The following is a 20374-nucleotide window of genomic DNA, read 5'->3' as shown; positions in this document are numbered from 1 at the left end:
GACAAAGGCCACAGCATATAAAGAGGAGCAGCCAGATTCCCCTCTGAGCAACATTACATGGTCACCCTCATTCACAATGGGTCGAGAGACAGCCCAACATCATCAGTGCTGCAGCTGTTTAAAGCAGCAACTAAAGGTCACCTGTGTAAGAGCAGCTGAAGAATGGGGAATAAATAATGGCCACGTCCATGAAAAATATTAAAAGATTAATGACTTACTCTTTGTGATTTTGAAATGGGACCTGGCTACAGCATTTTTCACAACTATTGGTGTTACAGTTGATATTTTCCATTTCATCTGTCTCCTTTGTTCCCAAGGCAATTGTTCAACTGTGGAATGGCAAGTTATTCAGTTAAAACAATGTTCTTATTACATCTTTCATCTCAGATTGCAATGTCATAACTGCAGGCTTGCAACTTAAGACATCTAGCGACAAGAAAAGTTTAGGCATTGAAATTAGCAAACAGATCATGTGGAACCACGAAGGTCTGAAGCGTGCGTCAAGACTTATGTCGGGTGATGGCACTTTCAAGAGACCCAGAACGAGTTGGTTATGAAAATGGAATGAGAGGCACAAGAATGAGGCAACAAATTTCCATTAATTGTCTTGTGTGGTGAAATACAGTGAAAAGGTTGGCTTTATATGTTGGGCAGCGTACACAAAAAGCGCAGGAGAATAAAACAATGGAGTGAGCTTCTACGAGAAAATTAGTGCAAAGAAGGTAAGAGCCACATTCTTCAACCGGCGAGAGGTTTGTTCAGTAATCGGAGAGTTGTAGGAATAAACTGTCCTTGAATGTGATGGTGCGTGATTTCATACTTTGAATCTTATCCCCAAACAGAAGGGAGAAGGGTGTGCAGCCAGAGTGGGGTGGGATGAGTCTTTTAGCAGTATGTTGGCTGTTGAGAGACATCATGAGGTGTAGATGTCTTTGACAGAGGGAAGGGAGGTTTATATGATCTGAGCAGCCTCTCTGCACATGGCAAGAACAGAGTTACCAAGCACTAACAGAAAATTAGTCACAAGGAGATAGGGAAATGCTCAAATGTAGCTTTTCTCTGCAAATAAAACCACAGCATTGTTAATTCGTATCTAATTCTTCTAGGCAAGGAACAAGTTACACATTCTTCCTTACTTTTCTCGTTTGGGGTCCCAAAGTAAATCATCGACGGCATATCATGAAACAGGCTGTTTATTAACGCGGGCTTAACAACTTGATTTTTACACTCAAGTGCTTGTGGATAATCAACAAAAGCATTCCTATGGAAAACGGGAGAACAATTAGATCTACATTAGGGTTCTATAAATAGAAAAAAAGTTAAAGCTGTGTGAAATGCTCCCAACTTGCTAAATCCAAGCACAATATCTGCATTACCAATTGGAATTTTCAGGAACCATATCCAACTGCAGTGGAATGTTTTATCCCAAGAAACACATTATCCCATTTTGAAAAATATAGGTCTCTTAACTCTTCATTAAGCAAAAATGTCTGCTGTGGTGTAAAATAATATTTTTCCTTGGTGATACCAGTTGCTTCAATGGAATTTGAAAAGATCAAGAGCTAGTTGATTATCTAGGTGGCAGCGAATCAAAATCAACCAGCTTGCTCTTTTACATTTCACCTCCTCTGTTTCAACTTGAGTAATTCTTCCAATGACCCATGGAAGATGGAGGTGATGTTGGAGTTTTTGTTTATCACTTCAGGTAGCTCATTTATTTCACACACTCCTTCCCATTACCCCTGTCAAAGGAATTCAACTGTTACTGATTTTCCATGGATTTGTGTCTCCAAATGTGCTCCCCATCCTTTGTATATTATGAAATAAAAACATTTCATTGCCATGGAGATTCCATCAATGAATATTTGCTAACCAGAGGAGACCTGCACAATATCATTCCTTCAACTTTACCAAAACAAGTGCAGAATCTCATGGTGGTAGCACACCACTGCCTATTCAAAGTTAATTCTGAAAACGTCACCAAACTTTAGCTACTTTGGTTTAGGTTGAAAATAATTGCAATAATCTACATTTATTATCTCAAACATAAATAAGGTGTACAACTTTGACATAAATTGATATGTTGCAAAACAAAAGGACACTAGAAAGTGATGGAGAGAGAAAAGGGGAGGTGAACTGGTTTCCAGAGGACAGACTAGGAAAATGAGTACAATGAGATCAAAAGACAAATCGTATGCTTTTTCAGAAAACTTGCTTTGTATGAGGTGGCGCCGGCATTGCATCATTAAAATTCAACTTGGTTGAACCTTCCATCGACACGGTAGAACAAGAATCCGTAATTGTGGAACATTCAGACGCTTCTGAAAATAAACCATAGCTAATATAACAAAACATTGCAACTGATACGAGAGCAACCATGACAATACATCTCAAAGGCACGTGTTTAATGAGCATTTTATTGGTTGATGAAAATATGCCTATAATTTTTAATGTCAGCTAATTGAGTTGAGTTCATACAACATTAGGTTCTGTTACAGTCAGAGCAAGAAAATGATTACAGAATTATTAGAGCATGGATAGAAACCAACTCTCTCTCTCTCTCTCTCTGCAGGAGCTCATTCTCATTTTTTTCCCTAATTCATACATTTATCCAGACAATTTAAGCAATATTTATTAGAATTATACATTTTGGGGGCCATGTGCGCCTCCTATTGCCAAAAGATTTGAGTAAAAATGCCTTACTATAATTTCATAGTGTATTGGTGAGACCACACCTTGAATCTCGAGTACAATTTCTTTATTCGAAAGGAAAAAGGACAAATTTGGTTACACTGGGAATGCAACAAAGATTCACCTTAATGGTTCCGACAATGTTTCTAACAAAAACAAAGTCGACCAGGCCTCTATTTAGATTTTTTTTTAAAAAGGTCCTTTTTGAAACACACAAAATACTTAGAGAGCTTGACCTGTTGAACGCAAGATGGACAAATCCCTTGGCCAAGGATAGATCTTAGGATAAGCTGTGGATGCTGAATCATTGATATTTTAATCAAATTGTGACCAATAGATTTTTGAATATCAAAATAATGAAAGATCATGGAGAAAGTGCAGTATACTTGCGTTGACATAGATCAGTAGAATAAGTTCAAGGAACTTCCATTTATAACATTTTAACCCCAAGGCCCTCTGAGCCATATGGAAAGAAAATCAAATTTATATTTGAGAAAAATTTTGGAAGGAAAAATATGGAAAACAATAAATAACTGATTCATATTGCACCAAAGACAAAAAGTAAAATCTGGGAACGAAAATATAGATTGTAGGCAGGACTAAACATTCAAAAAGACAAACTTAAAGCCAGAAATACGATTTAAAACAACAACAAAAAAAATCACAAAAACTGCTCAAAAGCTGAAGCCCAAAGGTTTAATGAGGAATTTGGATCAAAGCTAAACAATTTATTACAACAGACATAAAAACATTTCATACATTACTGGAGTATGCAGGGGTGGCCAACCTTTTAATTTTAAATTTAGACATCTTTTTTCTTCTTTCTTTGGCTTGGCTTCGCGGACGAAGATTTATGGAGGGGGTAAAAGTCCACGTCAGCTGCAGGCTCGTTTGTGGCTGACAAGTCCGATGCGGGACAGGCAGACATGGTTGCAGCGGTTGCAGGGGAAAATTGGTTGGTTGGGGTTGGGTGTTGGGTTTTTCCTCCTTTGCCTTTTGTCAGTGAGGTGGGTTCTGCGGTCTTCTTCAACGGAGGTTGCTGCCCGCTGAACTGTGAGGCGCCAAGATGCACGGTTTGAGGCGATATCAGCCCACTGGCGGTGGTCAATGTGGCAGGCACCAAGAGATTTCTTTAGGCAGTCCTTGTACCTTTTCTTTGGTGCACCTCTGTCACGGTGGCCAGTGGAGAGCTCGCCATATAACACGATCTTGGGAAGGCGATGGTCCTCCATTCTGTAGACGTGACCCACCCAGCGCAGCTGGATCTTCAGCAGCGTGGACTCGATGCTGTCGACCTCTGCCATCTCGAGTACTTCGACGTTAGGGATGAAAGCGCTCCAATGGATGTTGAGGATGGAGCAGAGACAACGCTGATGGACATTACTGGAGTATGCAGGGGTGGCCAACCTTTTAATTTTAAATATAGACATACACAATGGTAAAAGGCCATTTCAGCCCACGAGTCCATGCCGCCCAATTAACCTACACCCTCGGTACATAGTCAGGGGCCAAAAATGGCCTGTTATTGTTGTCGCAACTGGGTCGCAGTGCAAAGTGAAGAACGAGAAAATGATAAGACATAGACAAGTGGAAGTTCAGTAAAAGTCATTTACTCAATCACCTGCAGCTTATTAAAACCCAGTGCGTCCAAATGACGTCATCATATTGTGACATCGTGATGCCACTAGGAACCTCCCAAGCCAGTTCAATTAAGCTTCCGGTGAGGTGCTGTATGGTGCCCACCATCCCCCAAGAAGCAGCGATAGGAGGATAAACCTCTGGTATCATTACTGTCCTCCACTTTTGGGCGGTCGTCCACGCCTTCACATCGGGGGTCATGGCAAGGGCCGATCAAGTTCAAGATGAGTGGGCTTTAGTCGGTCAATCATAAATGTCTGTGGATGCCCCCCGCTAATGTCCAGTACACAAGTTGTATGATTGTTTCATAGCATTCTGATGCAGCCTTCATGTGCCTATGGAACCACTCCACCAGGACATTCGAATGTGGGTGGTAGGCTGTCATGTAGTGGAGCTGCATTCCCAGCAGTCACGACAAAACAGAATGCAGAGGTAAACTGTGGGTCTCTGTTGGAGGTGACATGTGTGGGTAGGCCGAACTGAGATGCCAGGCAGAAATAAAAGCTCTGGCACATGAATTGGTCGATGAGTCACTCATAGGAACTGCCTCCAGCCACCTAGTGAATCTGTCGATGACTGATAACAAATACCTAGATCCTCGTGACACCAAAAGCGGGCTGACAATGTCAACATGTACGTGGTCAAATCTGTGCTGCAAAGGCTGAAGCCATGTGTCTTTGCACTTTTGCAGATTGGCAGTCCCTGCACGTCTTTGCCCATAAGTGACCTGCTTTTTGAGTCTATGCCATACAAACTTGTCTGCTATCAGGTGCACTGTCGCTCGAATTGAGGGTGGGACGGTCCATGAATGGCATTGAAAATGCAACATCTCCACACAGCAAGGACGATAGAATGAATATGACCTATGAAAACATCGCACAGGAGAGTGGTACCTTTCGGTCCAAAGGCTACATCCTCAAGTTGCAGGCTTGTGATAGCATGTTCTATAAGCCGGGAGTTCGTCATCCTGGCACTGAGCTTTGGTGAACGCTATGTAATCTACACCTGGAGAGAGGGCACGCATTGCTTGAATGGAGGAGTGGGACAAGGCATCAGCCACCACATTATTCTTACTAGAGAAATGTTTAATCCTGGTTGAAAACTCAGATATGCAAGATAAGTGGCATTGACAGCAGGCTGACCAGGGATCTGATGCCTTCACGAAGGCAAATGTTAGCGGTCTGTAATCAGTAAAAATCGTGACGTCTCTGCCTTCCAAAAAATAGCAGAAATGTCTGACTGCTTGGTAGGGTGGCAACAATTCTGTATTGAATGTGCTGTATTTCGTTTCTGGAAGGTGGAGGTGCCTACTAAAAAAACACTAGAGGCTTCCATTATCCATTGGTGTGCTGTTCCAAGACCTCACCTACTGCCGGGTCGGACACATCTATCATCAAGGTGGTTGGTGCATCTATTTGTGGATGGACCAGCAGTGTTGCCTTCGTTAGGGCATATGGTCTGCTGGAATGCTAACGTGGTCACCTTTGTCCATGAGGTCAAAGAGGGGTTTCAAAACATGAGCTGCAGAGGGTAGAAAGCGATGATAGAAATTGACCATCCCCACAAATTTCTGGAGCCTTTTGATGGTATCAGGCCTCACAAATTTGAGGATGGCTTCCACCTTGCTAGGCAATGGAACGACACCCCAGCTACTGATCTGATGTCCCAAGAACTCGATAGAGGACTGCCCGAATTTGCATTTGGCAGGGTTCACAATTAGCCCAAACCTCTCCTGGCAACAGCAGAGTAAACGCAGATGCTGCACCTGCTCTTTGTGGGAGTGGCTGGGAATGAGTATGTAGTCCAAGTACATGAAAAGGAAGTCCATGCCATGCCCCACTGTGTCCATCTGGAATGATTGTGCAGCATTTTTGAGCCCAAAAGGCATTCTCAAAAATTCAAGGAGGCTGAATGGTGCTATGATGGCTGTCTTGGGCACATCCTCCAGGTTTACAGGTATTGGGTGGTACCCACGCACCGTCAATTTTAGAAAATATCCTGGCCCCATGAAGATTAGCTCTAAAGTCCTGTATATGGGGCACGGAGTAGCGATCTATAGTGGTAGTGTTTTTGAGATTCCTGTATTTCCTTTGAGGCCTCCAACCTCCCATGCATGAGACACCATACATAGCGGGGAAGTCCATGAGCTATCAGACTATGATTCCAAGTTCCTTCATTTTGTGAAACTCTTGTTTTGCAAGCTGCAACTTGTCAGGCGGCAGACGTCAGGTTCAGGCGTGTAGAGGAGGTCCTTAGGTGAGGATGTGGTATGTGATTCCATGTTTGGGTGTGGCAGTGGAGAACTGGGGAGTGACAACATCCAGAAACTCTGCAAGAAGTTTGGAAAATTCATTGTTTGAGTACTCCATGGCATCTAGGTGCGGGGTAGGTAATTTGACTTTTCCAAAGCGGAAAGTCTGGAACGTTATGGTGTTTACCAACCGGCGCACTTTTAAGTCCACCATCAGTGAGTGGGCTCTGAGGAAGTCAGCACCCAGCAACGGCCGGGACACAGCAGAATGAACTTCCATGTGAACTTACTGTCGCTAAATTTCAGGGGTATAATCCATGTATAATCCGTGTGCTGTACATACGAATCGAATGTATGAATCGAACTGTTATTCACTGCAGTGAGCACCAGATCCATGCTCCTGGTATGGGTGTCAAAGCTCAAAGGAGGACGGACACTAACCTCAGCACCTGTGTTGACTAGAAATTTGCACTCAGAGTGTTTGTCCCAGACATAGAGTAGGCTGGTTTGGCAGAATGAACTTCTATGTGAACTTACTGTCGCTAAATTTCAGGGATATAATCCATGTATAATCCATGTGCTGTACATACGAATCGAATGTATGAATCGAACTGTTATTCACTGCAGTGAGCACCAGATCCATGCTCCTGGTATGGGTGTCAAAGCTCAAAGGAGGATGGACACTAACCTCAGCACCTGTGTTGACTAGAAATTTGCACTCAGAGTGTTTGTCCCAGACATAGAGTAGGCTGTTATGGTAGTCATCCGCCATAGCGATTGTCACGGTGTTATGTTTGTCCGGGGAAACGTGCAGCCTCATCGCTGGTACTCGTGGAGCCTGGGCCTTTGGGTGTGACGCAGCACTAATTTCTGTGGGCCTTGTGCCAATCTGTTTCGAGTGCCACAGAATGTCTGCACAGGCGGACCACTGTTCAAGGGTTATCAAGGTCCTTGTCAGCCAACATGAGGCTGATGTCTTCTGGTACATGATCTAAAAACAACTGCTTGAAGAGCAAGCAAGGCCTATGGCCATCTGCCAGTGCCAACATGTCGTTCATCAACTCCGAAGGGGCGCGGTCCGCAGGCCATCGATATGGAGGAGCCGAGCAGCTCGCTTGCATCATTAGGGACTGTAAATCTGGTGCAGGAGGGCTTTTAGAGTTTTGTTTCTTGCCGAGAGCTGGTGGGTCCCAAAGGAAATCTGCTACTTGACCAGCCATGTTCTGGTCAAGGGCGCTTACCACATGATAGTACTTCGTGGCATCCACTTCTATCTTGCGAATGTGGAACTGCACCAAAAGACAGGCAGTTTGAGTGAAACCGCTGCGTTGTCCATGTTGGGTCCAAAATCCATTTGGGCCTGTTGGGGTCAACAATGTAGCAACTGGATCACAGTGAGAAATGAAGAACAAAAAAATGAACAGTCGAGGTTAAAAAAAAGTAGTTTACTCAGTCATCTGCTTCTTTTTAAAACCCCACACGTTCCAAATGAAGTTATCACACTGTGACATCATGACGTCACTCAGAACCTCCTGACCTAGTTCGATTAGGTCTCCGGTTAGCCAATACATCATGCTGTATGTCTAAATTAAAAATTAAAAGGTTGGCCACCTCTGCTTCTAGAGGATTACAGGAAGCAATACACACAAGAATTTTAAAGAACACAGTGAACTAATTTTACCATTGTAGTCCTGGCTGCTGGCATTCTCCAGACCATCTTCCAACTCTTCCCCTTCAGTGTTAACTCTAGGGAGAAACAAACATATTTCAGATGGCTAGTCTTCCACCTGCCACTCTGTCTGCCTCCCTCTTCAGGTTCATCTGCCCATCATCTTCACCCCACCTTAGTCCATTCTTTCTCGACTGACCACCCCCTCTCTTTAATACTGCCTGTCAATCTGTAACGTTGATGGTCCATTTCACTCCACTGATTCTGCTTGACCCTCTGGGCTCCCCCCTGTATCTCCACTTTTTACCTGCTGACCCGTTTCTTACCTTTCCTCTTCTCCTATTTGTACTGGCAATCTTACTCTGAACTCTGATGTAGGGTCTCAAATTGAAACAATGAGAATTTCTTCCCCTCCATGCTCTCGACCAGCCATCCCCAACCTTGTTTTTACCCCTTCCCTTTAAGCAGTTAAGTTTCATTGGTTTGTTCCGTACTTCTCTCCTATGGACTACATAAAAACGTTTTAATGATTTTAATCCGTGGTCCCCCTTAAAATGTGCTGTGCCCTCCAGGGTTTTTTTTGGGTGGGGTTAAGGGGTGTATTGGCCCCATTTGAGATTGGCTGCTCTGGATCCAGTGTTCCTCCAGCAGGTTTTTTATGGCACCATTTTTATCACTAACCTTTTTTTTAAAAAATAAGTGCATCCTCCACATAATACTCTCGATAATCAGGAGTGAAGTTCTACAACTAGCAGCACAAGAATTGATTTTATTTTGGGTGGTGGGCAAAAGGAGGTCACATGACTAGTTCTTTGTGCTCCATGCAACATACCTAAGGTAGAAAACTTACCCAGTGGGAAAATATATGTTTGTACAGTGCAGCCAATAGTATCATTCACTTTCTTTGAAAAATACCATGTTTCAAGGACAGGTACACTTGGCACTAATTGTACTCTATCTTCAGCAAGGGTCACACTTCAATTAGATTTGACTGACAGGTTGAAGATCCAATATTCCCGCTTCCTTAATCTCCCATTTAATTTCAACCTCACCGTGATCAAGGTCCTTTTCTCTTGTGAATACTGACACAAAGTATTCATTTAGGACCTCCCCCACCTCCTCCGCCTCCAGGTACATTGCCTTTCTCATCCTTTAGTGGCCTCACCTTCATTCTCGTCATCCTTCTGCTCTTCACATATGCCTTGGGGTTCTCCTTAATTCTACATGCCAAGGCCTTCTCATGCCCCCTTTCGTGCTCTCCTAAGTCCTTTCTTAAGCTCCTTCCAGGCTACCATATACTTCTCATGAGCTCTTCCTGTTTCCTATATCTAACATAGGCTTCCTTCTTCCTCTTGACTAGTTACCTCACCTGTTTCATCAGCCACGGTTCCCTTTTCCTACCATCTTTTCCTTGTCCAAGTGGGACAAACCTATCTTGAACCCTGCACAAATGGACCTTAAACTTCCTCCACCTTACTTCTGTGCTTTCACCCTTAAACTGGTTTCCAATTTATTCTCGCTAATGTTTCTTCATAAATCTAAAGCAAACAGAATCTGCTCTTGGGAAGAAACCACTGATACATTTCTGGATTGAAAAATGATAAGATGCAGAAACGTACCGTGGGTTGTAGGTTAATTGGGTGACACGGGCCTATGGGCCAAAATGACCTGTTACTGTGCTGTATGAGATAAATTAAAAATTTTAAAAAGGTAGATAACTATGTTGGAACAAAGAATAGGAACAGGTGCTTCGCCCATTATTGTCTGTGCAAACTATGATGTCAAATTAACAACCCTATTTGACAGTATACAAGGCCCACTTTTTCCCTGTCAAAATTTGCTCAAAAATACCCCTCCCACCTGGGTCTGATAGTCAAAGTTAAAAATGAGCAGGTCACTGGCTACTCGCGCAGCTTCAAAAAGCCCGCGGAGGTGTGCGGCTGTCTAGGAAGCGGTCCTGCAGCTTTGCGGCCCACCTTCCCTCAGGTAGCCCGTGCTTTCTGGAGTCACCACCACCCCGCTCACTTCCCCCAGTGAGAAGGCTGACACAGCCGCCCCCGCCAGCAGTGCAAGACCTTCCAGAGCCACTTCTGTCGCTGCTCACTTGCCACGGTGAGAAAGCCAACCACGACAGCCCCCACCAGCAGTGCAAGAAGTGTAGGCGGAACCCATTCGCCAACATACCCGTATGTTTGGCAGCTCTTGGGTTGTATTCATTGGAGTATAGGAGAATGAGAGGAGATCTCATAGAGGCATTTCATATTTTGATAGGTTTAGATAGGGTGGATGCGGGTAAGATGTTTCCCTTGGTGGGTGAATCGAGGACAAGAGGTCATAATCTGAAAATTAAAAGTTATCCATATAAAACAGAAATTAGGAAGAACTTCTTTAGTCAAAGGGTCGTGGATCTGTGGAACTCACTGTCGCATACAGCAGTGGAAGCCAGATCACTGAGAGTATTTAAACAAGAAATGGGTAGGTATCTCATTAGTGAGGGCATCAAGAGATGTGGGGAAAAGACCTGAAAATGGAACTAGTGTAGATTAGCTTAGTGTAGATTTACAGAACAGACTTGATGGGCTTAGTGGCCTGCTTCTGTTTCTTTGTCTTGAGAATACAATAAAACTTTTTTTTTTCCATAATATTCCCTGTTGAAATGAGTGTCTTATATACCAGTAAATATTATAATATAGTCTGCCTGCATGTGGTATATATCCCTCCATTTCCTGCCTCTTCATGTATCTGCCTTAAATTTCCTTAAACATTATTCTCTGGCAGTATATTTCAAACACCTATCACTTTTGGGGGGAAGGGGTGGGGGGGGGGGGGGGGGAACTTGCTCTTAAATCTCCTTTTATCATTCTCTCTTCCACCTAAACCTTATGCCCTCTAGTATTTGACATTTCCACTACAGGTACACGATTCTTTAACCAGACATCTAAAATCTGGAAAGCTCCAAAATCCGGCAAGTGGGGACTGGTGGTCGGGGGAGCCGGCCGAGGGACCGGCGGTCGGGCGGCCGGGGGGAGACGGTCGGGCGGCCGGGGGGAGACGGTCGTGCGGCCGGGGGGAGACGGTCGGGCGGCCGGGGGGAGACGGTCGGGCGGCCGGGGGGAGACGGTCGGGCGGCCGGGGGGAGACGGTCGGGCGGCCGGGGGGAGACGGTCGGGCGGCCGGGGGGAGACGGTCGGGCGGCCGGGGGGAGACGGTCGGGCGGCCGGGGGGAGACGGTCGGGCGGCCGGGGGGAGACGGTCGGGCGGCCGGGGGGAGACGGTCGGGCGGCCGGGGGGAGACGGTCGGGCGGCCGGGGGGAGACGGTCGGGCGGCCGGGGGGGAGACGGTCGGGCGGCCGGGGGGAGACGTTCGGGCGGCCGGGGGAGACGGTCGGGCGGCCGGGGGGAGACGGTCGGGCGGCCGGGGGGAGACGGTCGGGCGGCCGGGGGGAGACGGTCGGGCGGCCGGGGGGAGACGGTCGGGCAGCTGAGGAACCAGAAGTCCAGGGAGGCGGCCGGGCGGCTGAGGGACCGCGGTTGGGGAAGACGGCCGAGGGACCGCGGTTGGGGGAGACGGCCGAGGGACCGCGGTTGGGGGAGACGGCCGAGGGACCGCGGTTGGGGGAGACGGCCGAGGGCCCGCGGTTGGGGGAGACGGCCGAGGGCCCGTGGTTGGGGGAGATGGCTGAGGGACCGCGGTTGGGGTTGGGGGAGACGGCCGAGGGACCGCGGATGGGGTTGGGGGAGACAGCCGAGGGACCAGTGGTTGGGGGAGATGGCCGAGAGACCAGCGGTTGGGGGAGCCAGCCGAGGGACCGCAGTTGGGGGAGGCGGCCAGGCGACTGGAAGGGGGTGGGGGTGGATACGGCAGCACAATTCGGGTGGGCTTTCCGAAATCCGGAAAAATCTGAAATTCGGAATACCCTGTAACCCAAGGGTTCCGGATAAAGGATCATGTACCTGTATTGCAAAAAGACTAATCATCTATCCTTTCTAAGCATCTCATGTAGTAATGCATTCCAAATCTTAGCCTGTATACTGGGTTTCCTTGGGGAGTTAAAAAATATTTGGCAGAGAACAAATTAGTAAATGCTATCTTTTTGGAAATTGGAGAATTTATGGAATTGGCATGTGGGCAAAAATACACAGCCATTTTGAAAACAAAGGCCATTATTATCCAGATAAGACCAATGGGGATGAAAACAGAGCAGCTTTAGTTAAAATGAAATTAAATCACATAGGTAAAGCGATAATGAAATAATGCAAAGTCTTTAAGACAAAGATGTTTCAGCTATGGAACATTCCCAAGAGGAGTAAGGGCAGAGATTTTTTAAAAATTCATAAAACCACAAAAATTTCAGTTATTTTACAATATTACAAATCCAAGTGGTATATATAAGAAAGAAGAAAGTCCCCCTATTTAACCCCCTACAAAGACAAGAAAAAAAGAAAAATATAGGACAAGAGATTTCAACAGGTGTACTGCTTACTATAAAACTTCTTATAGCATACAGAGTCCTATTTTAGGAGAAAGGGAATGTCTGAGTTTCATTTAAATATTTATACCAACACTTTAAATAGGGGCACCATATTTTCCAAAATATAATATTTATCATTTAAATTGTAAGTAATTTTCTCCAGCAGTATGCAACTCTGAACTACTGCATGCCATCTCTCCATTCCCAAATCTATATTAGATTTCCAAGTTATGGTGATACATTTTCTAGTTATTGCTAAAGCAATTTGAACAAACTTCACTTGGTACATATTCAATTTTAATTTAGGTTTAATCCCTTTACTATCTCTTAGTAAAAATAATATTGGATCCTGTGGGAACTTAACCCCTGTTATTCGTTCTAATAATCTACCTATTTCCAACCAAAAAGGTTTAATCTTAGGACACTTCCAAATAGAATCCAGAAATGTACCAACTTCCTGTTCACATCTAAAACATAAACTGAAAGAGTATGATTCAATTTATTTAACTTCTGTGATGTCAAATATAACTGATGAATAACATATTGTACTAACCTATACCTCACGTTTATTGTTACTTTTCATACTTTCTCTCCAATTGCTCTCATCTATTTGCTTATTCAAATCTACTTCCATTTCTGTCTTGATTTATGTACCCCTATTTTCTGAGCTTTCTTTTTTAACAACCTATACATTACTGGAATAAATACCTTTGTATCTCCATTACATAACAATGACTCCACCTCTTTCTCTGCTAGGAATAAAAGATCTTGACCAAAATTTTCATGTAAATAATTCATAACCTGATAATAACAAAGTCTAATGTTCTCAGATACCTTGAACTTCTCCTTCATTCTACTAAAAGTAATAAATTTCCCGCTTCAAAACAATCCTCAATCTTATTAATACCATGACATTGCCAAATCTTTAAAAATTGATTTCTCATAGAAGATGAAATAAATCTATTTTGAAATAAGGGTGTTCTTCTTGTCATTAAACTGCTTCCAATTTCTTCATCAACCTTATTCCAAAGCACAATTAAATGTTTCAATAGAGAAGTTTCTCTATTCACTGATAATGATCTTGAATTTCCATTTATAAATAAAGTCTTGTAAATTTTCTTCCCCTATTTTACTAAAGTTCTATCTTCACCCAAGCTGGAATTTTGTCTAAGTCATACATTACATTAAGAAATTGCAACGGGGCTACTTTGTAACAGTTCATAAAATTGGGGAGCTGCAGACCCCCTAAATCGTACTCCTCATTAATTTTTCCAAAGGAACCCTTCCCTTTCCATATAAATTTCCTATCACAAACATTTAATTCCTTAAAAATATTTTGAGGATTTGAAATTGGAATCAATTGAAAAAGATATTATATTCTAGGAAATATATTCAGCAAGGGTAGATAGTTAAAAAAAAAATCAGAAATCCCATGACGATCAAAAGGATGGAGAGTATTATTGAGGAAAGGAACACAGAGCAAATACCAGGTGTAAAACACAAAAGTCTGCAGGTACCGTGGTTGAAGTTAAAACAATACTGGAGAAATTCAGCAGGTCAAACAGTGGACTTTATGTAACAAAGATAAAGATATAGAACTGACGTTGCGGGCTTGAAGCCTTCACCAAGATATATAATGCCTTGATGAAGGGGTCAAGCCCAAAATGTTGGTAATGTATCTTTATCTTTGCAAATACAGGTTGTTGGCGTGATGGAGAAGAGAACCTGAATGACTACACAAAGGATGAGTTCAAGAAAAAGTTAGAGACGCAAAGAATGAACAAAAAGATAGCTTATATTAAATGAAGCCCACAAATATTTTAACAGGGCAAGTGAATAGCAAAACAAAGAGTAGACTCGTAGAGAGAGAAAGAATGGCTAAAGAACCATACACGTACATCCATAACAAGTACGTTGCTGCGAGATTCTCGGCAAAGGAAGACACAGCTGAGATTTTGGAAGAGCCAATTAAAAGATAAAAGATGTTACAAGAAAGGCTTGCTGCAGTTAAAATGGATAAATTACTTAGTCCAGATAGGGTGTGACCTGGTTTGCTGAGGGAAGTTGATAATCTACCCATCATTGTAAAACATCAAGAGGTGAAACATAGATCTGAAATTTGCAAATATTACATCCTTCTTCAAGAATAAATGGAGGGATGTACAATCTCAGTAATGGAAAGTTCTAGAACAATAACCAGGGCAGAAAGTACATTTACTTAGTCATGAGAATTCATTATAAAAAAACAGCATGGAACTTTTCAAAGCTAATTAATTTAACAGAGGTTTTAGAGTGGATTAATAAGAGAGAAAAAGTTGTTAAGGCATCCACAATAAACGTCAAAAATAAACCCCATGCAATAAAAGTGGTTGGTGCAATTTGGATAGAAAATAGTCTTGGCTTGTGGAAAGGCAAAAAGATCGGCACAGACTTGGTGGGCAGAAGGGCCTGTTTCTGTGCTGTACAACTCTAGGCTTCAACAAGGAAGAATGGAAACACAAGAGTCTTCAAATGCTGGAATCTGGAACAAATAAAGCACTAAGTCAGTGTCCTCTGAGGCAGAAGAGTAGTTAATGCTTCAGGACAAGACCTTGTATCAGGATGGAGTAGGAAGAGACCGGATAACCAGTGTGAAAAGGATGGGCAAGGCAGGGGATAGGTGGAATTTGGTGAAAAGGGAGATGGACAGAGGAGCAGAGGATTTGGATGGGTGATAATAAAATGTCACCTTTCTTTGATGGTGTGCCATCGCAGTCGGAAACTGGGAAACACTTAATGACTACTTACTCTGAACCTTGAGAATCTGTCTCGTTCTTGGAGCTCTCTGGATCTTTTACAATCTTACTGGTAGACCGGAGCTGCATGGCAGCTATCTGTAGCGTAAGTGAGCTAATGTTCACTTTTGCATCAGAGAAAGAGATCCTCTTGCTTGTTTGATCTGGCCTCTGAGGCAAGCCAGTGGGCCCTGGAAAATTGACTGGGCTAGTATTCCGCACGTGTAAATTGGTAGGCGAAAAGCTCACAGGTGTTTTGTTGGTAGTAGAGATGTCATTTTCTTTAGTTGTGCTACTTTCTTTAACTAGAGATTCCAAATTACCATTGGTATATATACACTCAGACTTGAAGGATGACTGGAAATTAGGCTCCTTAATGAGATCTGGCACAGTTCTTCTAAATATTTTTCCACTACTGTTGTGTGAAGCATTCTGAAGATGAATACATTGGGAAGACAAGCCTTCAGTTTCTTTTGAAAATGTTACACATCGCTCGTGGACATTATTCTTTGGAATGCGGTCTTCTGATGACCTCTTTACAGCTTCAGTAAATGTTATTTCTGGATCACCATGAATGCTCTTTGTTTGTTTGATTGAACTCTTCAAATTACCGTAGGAATGTTCAGTCTGGTGAAAGGACCTGTCAACTTTAACCTCTGCATTACTGTGAACAGGGCTTCCAGAGAACACTTTGGTATTGCTCCCATTATACCTCGCTGTGTTTTCAGTGTCTCCAAACTCATTGATGCCATTTGAAGTAGCAGTTTTGGGGCTTTTAGCCCATTTCTGGTGCATAGTCACTTTGGCGCTGGTAGGTCTCATGAATGCATTTGTGTTTAGCAATGGCTTACGACACGGTGAAGTAGATTTACCTGCATGGTTGGGATCATTTTTCACCATGAACAAAGGTTCACAACTTGCACTCTGACAGTTATACTGCTGTGAAATAGGGGAAACAGCGCTATTGGATTTCATCAGACTATCACAAGAGATGGCTCTGGAAGGGATTGGATGGCTAAGTCCATGAGCATTTGAAGTTGCCTTTGCTCTTTTTCCTAGTCCACTCAGTCGTGAACCAAGGGACTCGAGTCTCTGGTAAGATCTGTAGCCCTGGCTAGTTCGATCATGAAATGATGAAGTTTCAAAAGGGCTGACCAATACATTAGAATGAAAACCATGATGGGAACTTGGCGTTATTATTCTGCTGTTAACTGCTGCCAGGGAAGGATAGGAGTGAGAAGCAACATGATGAGATGTTCCACAGCAAGTAGTTTGTTTCCTTAATGGTACAATCACACTGTAGCCATCCCATTCCCATAGTGGGTGCTGGGCAACAGAATAAGATGGTCTGCCCTCCTGTGCTTGAAAAGAACTGAAAGGTTTTGTGTTGAAAGTCAGCGAGGTCCTGTGGTAGATTTTGGAAATAGGGTCTGTAGAACACTCCTCACTCTTGGGAGAGGCCATGAACTGCCATTTTATTCACAACACAAGCAAACTCAATGGAAGATGTGCAATTGGAAGATAGAAACAAATACCTTCACTGAACCTGAAAAACAGAAAACAAGAGCACTGAAAGATGAATAAACAGTGCACTTAGACATAAAAGCAATACCCACATCACAGCACACAATGCATGGAGCACATTAAACCAAAGTAAAATATTGAATGAGAGAAACTAGTACAAATATTCCATGTGTGAGGGAGCCATGAACATCAAATTTGCATCATGTTGATCATTCACAGATCAATTTTAACAAGTAAATCAATGAGCACACCGTTTCCCTAACCCTCAGCCAACTGGGAATAGAAGCCACTCAACTATTGCAAGTAAGAATACGTACTGTCAGGCAAATGAGGATGATGGCAGTGTAGCTTACAGTATATTCAAAGGCAAGGGGAAGGGTCCTCATGGTATAGAGGGATTGGATATTTGCAGAATATCACTGCAACCGCAGAATGACACCAAGCTTCCAGTCAATTGTCACTTTTCATTCTCCAGGCTATGCCCATGTGACGCACCTTTACACTTTTCGAAGAAACGTTTAAGGAGGAACTGTATTTCATCTTCTGTTCAGGAATATTTTACGCCCGGGAGTTGAGGACAGCGCTGTTACCACAATGCATTACAGAGTCAGTGACTCGGGTTCGAATCCAACACTGTCTGTTAGGAGTTTGTACCGTGAACCTACCGAACCTGATACTCTTCCCAACACGACACAGCTTGTGCCCAGACAATTGCTCAGAATATCAACCCGCTATTTGGGAGAAAAATTCAGTGAACGCAAATTCTGGCTCTAATGTATTAAAGTTTACAGCTTTCGCACTTCTTCCCATATAATGTACATGGAAACCAGAGTTCTTGGAGCTGTGAATGAGACTTCTTCCCATCCCTCAAAATAGGACTTTGCTGAGAAACTTTGAAGTAACTTTCTAGATTTTGGCCTGGACTGTAATGGTCTGGGTATTGTAAGGTAAAACATCATGAGATGGGAATGTGTAGGGAGTTACCCTGTACAGGGCAGTAACAAGAAGGGGAGGTGTCCTTGTACTCCTGTTAGGTAAAACATCATGAGATGGGACCGGAGAAGGAGTCACCCAGTACTAAGGAGTAACAGAATGCATCCTTGTACTTACAAGATAAGAGAGACATTGATGGATTGAGAGGCAGGAAGCTAGCAGGGAAAGGATAGCAACAGTTTTAGTCATTGGACAAGTAATGATATGATGATGTTCTAAGCATGTATCCAAGGGTATAAAAAATCACCATTTTGCTGATAACGGCAGAATGCATTCTCCGACTAACTTTGTTAGTCGCAAGTGTTACAATCCGGTAATAAAGAACAAAGAACCCTGATTTCGACTCAGCCTGGTGTTTGTCTCACTCATTCATGAACAAAGCAGACCTAACAGTATCTCTCTTTTTCTCCAAATGTTTCCACGCTTGCTACCCATAAAAGATGTGTGTTCCTTGATGTGACTTTTTCCTCACCTCACTGATGCTCCTTTAATTTGGCAAGCATTAGCAGGTGGTTGGTGACACGAACTTCATCTCCTTCCCTCAGTGATGATGTGACAGCAAAATGGCAATCACCTGCCAAGGAATTGAGCAGAATCACCAATATTCAGAAATGCCAGTCCAATAATGCACGATGTCCCAAGGCACTTTGCTGGGGCTTTTTTCAATTAAATTTGAAACCTGGTTACAGAAGTAATTTTTCAAAATGACCGAAAGTTTGGTCAAAAAGGGATCTTTTATCAAGACCATGAAAGATTATATGAAGAATCTGAGGCACAAGTACCAATGGTGGAAACGACTATAATTGGGATTTCAATTTTATCCAATTGTATTTCTACTCTCACCCCCTGTTCTTCCCTCCATCTCATCAAAGATCATCCTTCACATGCCGAGATTCTTTGGCTTGGCTTCACGGACGAAGATTTATGGAGGGGGTAAAAAGTCCACGTCAGCTGCAGGCTCGTTTGTGGCTGACCAGTCCGATGCGGGACAGGCAGACACGATTGCAGCGGTTGCAAGGGAAAATTGGTTGGTTGGGGTTGGGTGTTGGGTTTTTCCTCCTTTGCCGAGATTGGTATTGTATTAACTATGTATTATTTTATTTTGTATTTTTTCTGTACGTGAATTACTTACTTTCTTCATATGTTAAAATTAATAAATAAAGTTTCGAAAAAAAGATCATCCTTCATCATTTTTGCAAATGAACCTCCACGCAATTCCAATGTTCACATCTTGAAATCACTGTTCAAAGTGGATCATCTCACTATTTTGCCGACTTGCTTAACCTTTAAAAGAAAACTGATTGGAAGCACAATTGGAAAGGACAGGAAATTCCACAAGATTTTCTTTCTTTCGAAAGCCTTTCACGCTGAACAAGCAGAAACAAAATGCAGCTGAGATAAGCTGGTAACAGTAGTTACATGCAAGCTGCAGAAAAATTGTGATAGCTAAAACTTGTGATGGCAATCTTTTAAGGTCATTATATTTTTAGAACACTTCCAAAGACATTCCCAATTCATTTAATCATAACCAGCCATTACTTACAAAGGGAAACAACAAAATATTCTATTGTATAATAAAGCACAATGGTTGGAGCTCAATCATATCAGCCTGTATCCTGACAGAACAGGTCAAGCAGAGCTTTGCAATAATGATACAGAACAATGCAGGAGTCACTTTAAAAAAAAATCTATAATTTATTGACAGGGGATCATCTGCTAGAAGTTCAATAAATAATTGTACTGGAGGGTACAACCATTGTATTTATAAAAATTATGACTAAGCAAAAATGGCAAATCAATTTATTGCTAAATGTTCATTTGGATGAGAAGGGAGGAATTAGGTTTGTGTTTCAGGGGTTTTGAACCGTGCATAGTGAGCAGAAATAGAAAATGAGAGATACCCAGACCATTACAGTCCAGGCCAAAATCTAGAAAGTTACTTCAAAGTTCAGTCTTTTAAATTCAGTGTTGAAGTGTAGACCTTTGAAATGTGATGCCCACAATTAATGCTGAACTGATGGGAAAGACTGGAGTTGTGGGTGCTACAGACTCACGAATTCTCCTTGTGTTGCCTTTGAAGACATGTCCATCCATACGAGTTCCTGGTCCTTTTCAAGGCAAGTCTTGAACTGAGTGGCCTCCATGAAGCTTCCAAGACCCTGGCATCAGTCTCTCAAAGTAACTAGTCACACTTAAGATAAAGCTGCCTCTCTTGCCAGTGATCCCAGGAATCAAATGCCAATCGGCCTTTAAAGTGGTAAGTGTGAAAGCAAAATCTGCTCAATCCTGGCATCAGAAGAAGTCATCTCACTCCGGGGATTGCCGGCCTTGACCCCTAGTACAATTCCCGGTGTCTGCAGAC

The 20374-nt window shown here is 43.0% G+C and overlaps 1 protein-coding gene across 6 annotated transcripts in view; it reads right to left on the bottom strand.

Moving 5' to 3' along the window:
• Positions 1 to 20374, bottom strand: part of ttll4 (tubulin tyrosine ligase-like family, member 4) — a 75896-nt gene that overhangs the window by 37289 nt on the left and 18233 nt on the right. For 4 of the 6 annotated variants that reach the window (XR_011356860.1, XM_069935924.1, XM_069935926.1 and 1 more), the window contains exons 2-6: positions 15509 to 17041; positions 8262 to 8326; positions 2216 to 2321; positions 1137 to 1261; positions 219 to 329 (exon numbers count right to left, since the gene is read on the bottom strand). Coding sequence is in view for 5 of the 6 variants with exons in the window: in XM_069935924.1 (XP_069792025.1) it covers positions 219 to 329; positions 1137 to 1261; positions 2216 to 2321; positions 8262 to 8326; positions 15509 to 16959 (1858 nt within the window). In the remaining variant the exon portion in view is untranslated. Of the gene's footprint in view, positions 1 to 218; positions 330 to 1136; positions 1262 to 2215; positions 2322 to 8261; positions 8327 to 15508; positions 17042 to 18484; positions 18561 to 20374 lie in introns of those variants that run through there. The other 2 variants (XM_069935925.1, XM_069935928.1) reach the window with 2 other exon arrangements.

Source organism: Narcine bancroftii, chromosome 4, assembly GCF_036971445.1.
Source record: "Narcine bancroftii isolate sNarBan1 chromosome 4, sNarBan1.hap1, whole genome shotgun sequence".
In the NCBI taxonomy this organism is placed as follows: Eukaryota; Metazoa; Chordata; class Chondrichthyes; order Torpediniformes; family Narcinidae; genus Narcine; species Narcine bancroftii.
Note: the sequence above shows the minus strand (reverse complement) of the source record. Positions and strands in the feature narration are given on the sequence as shown.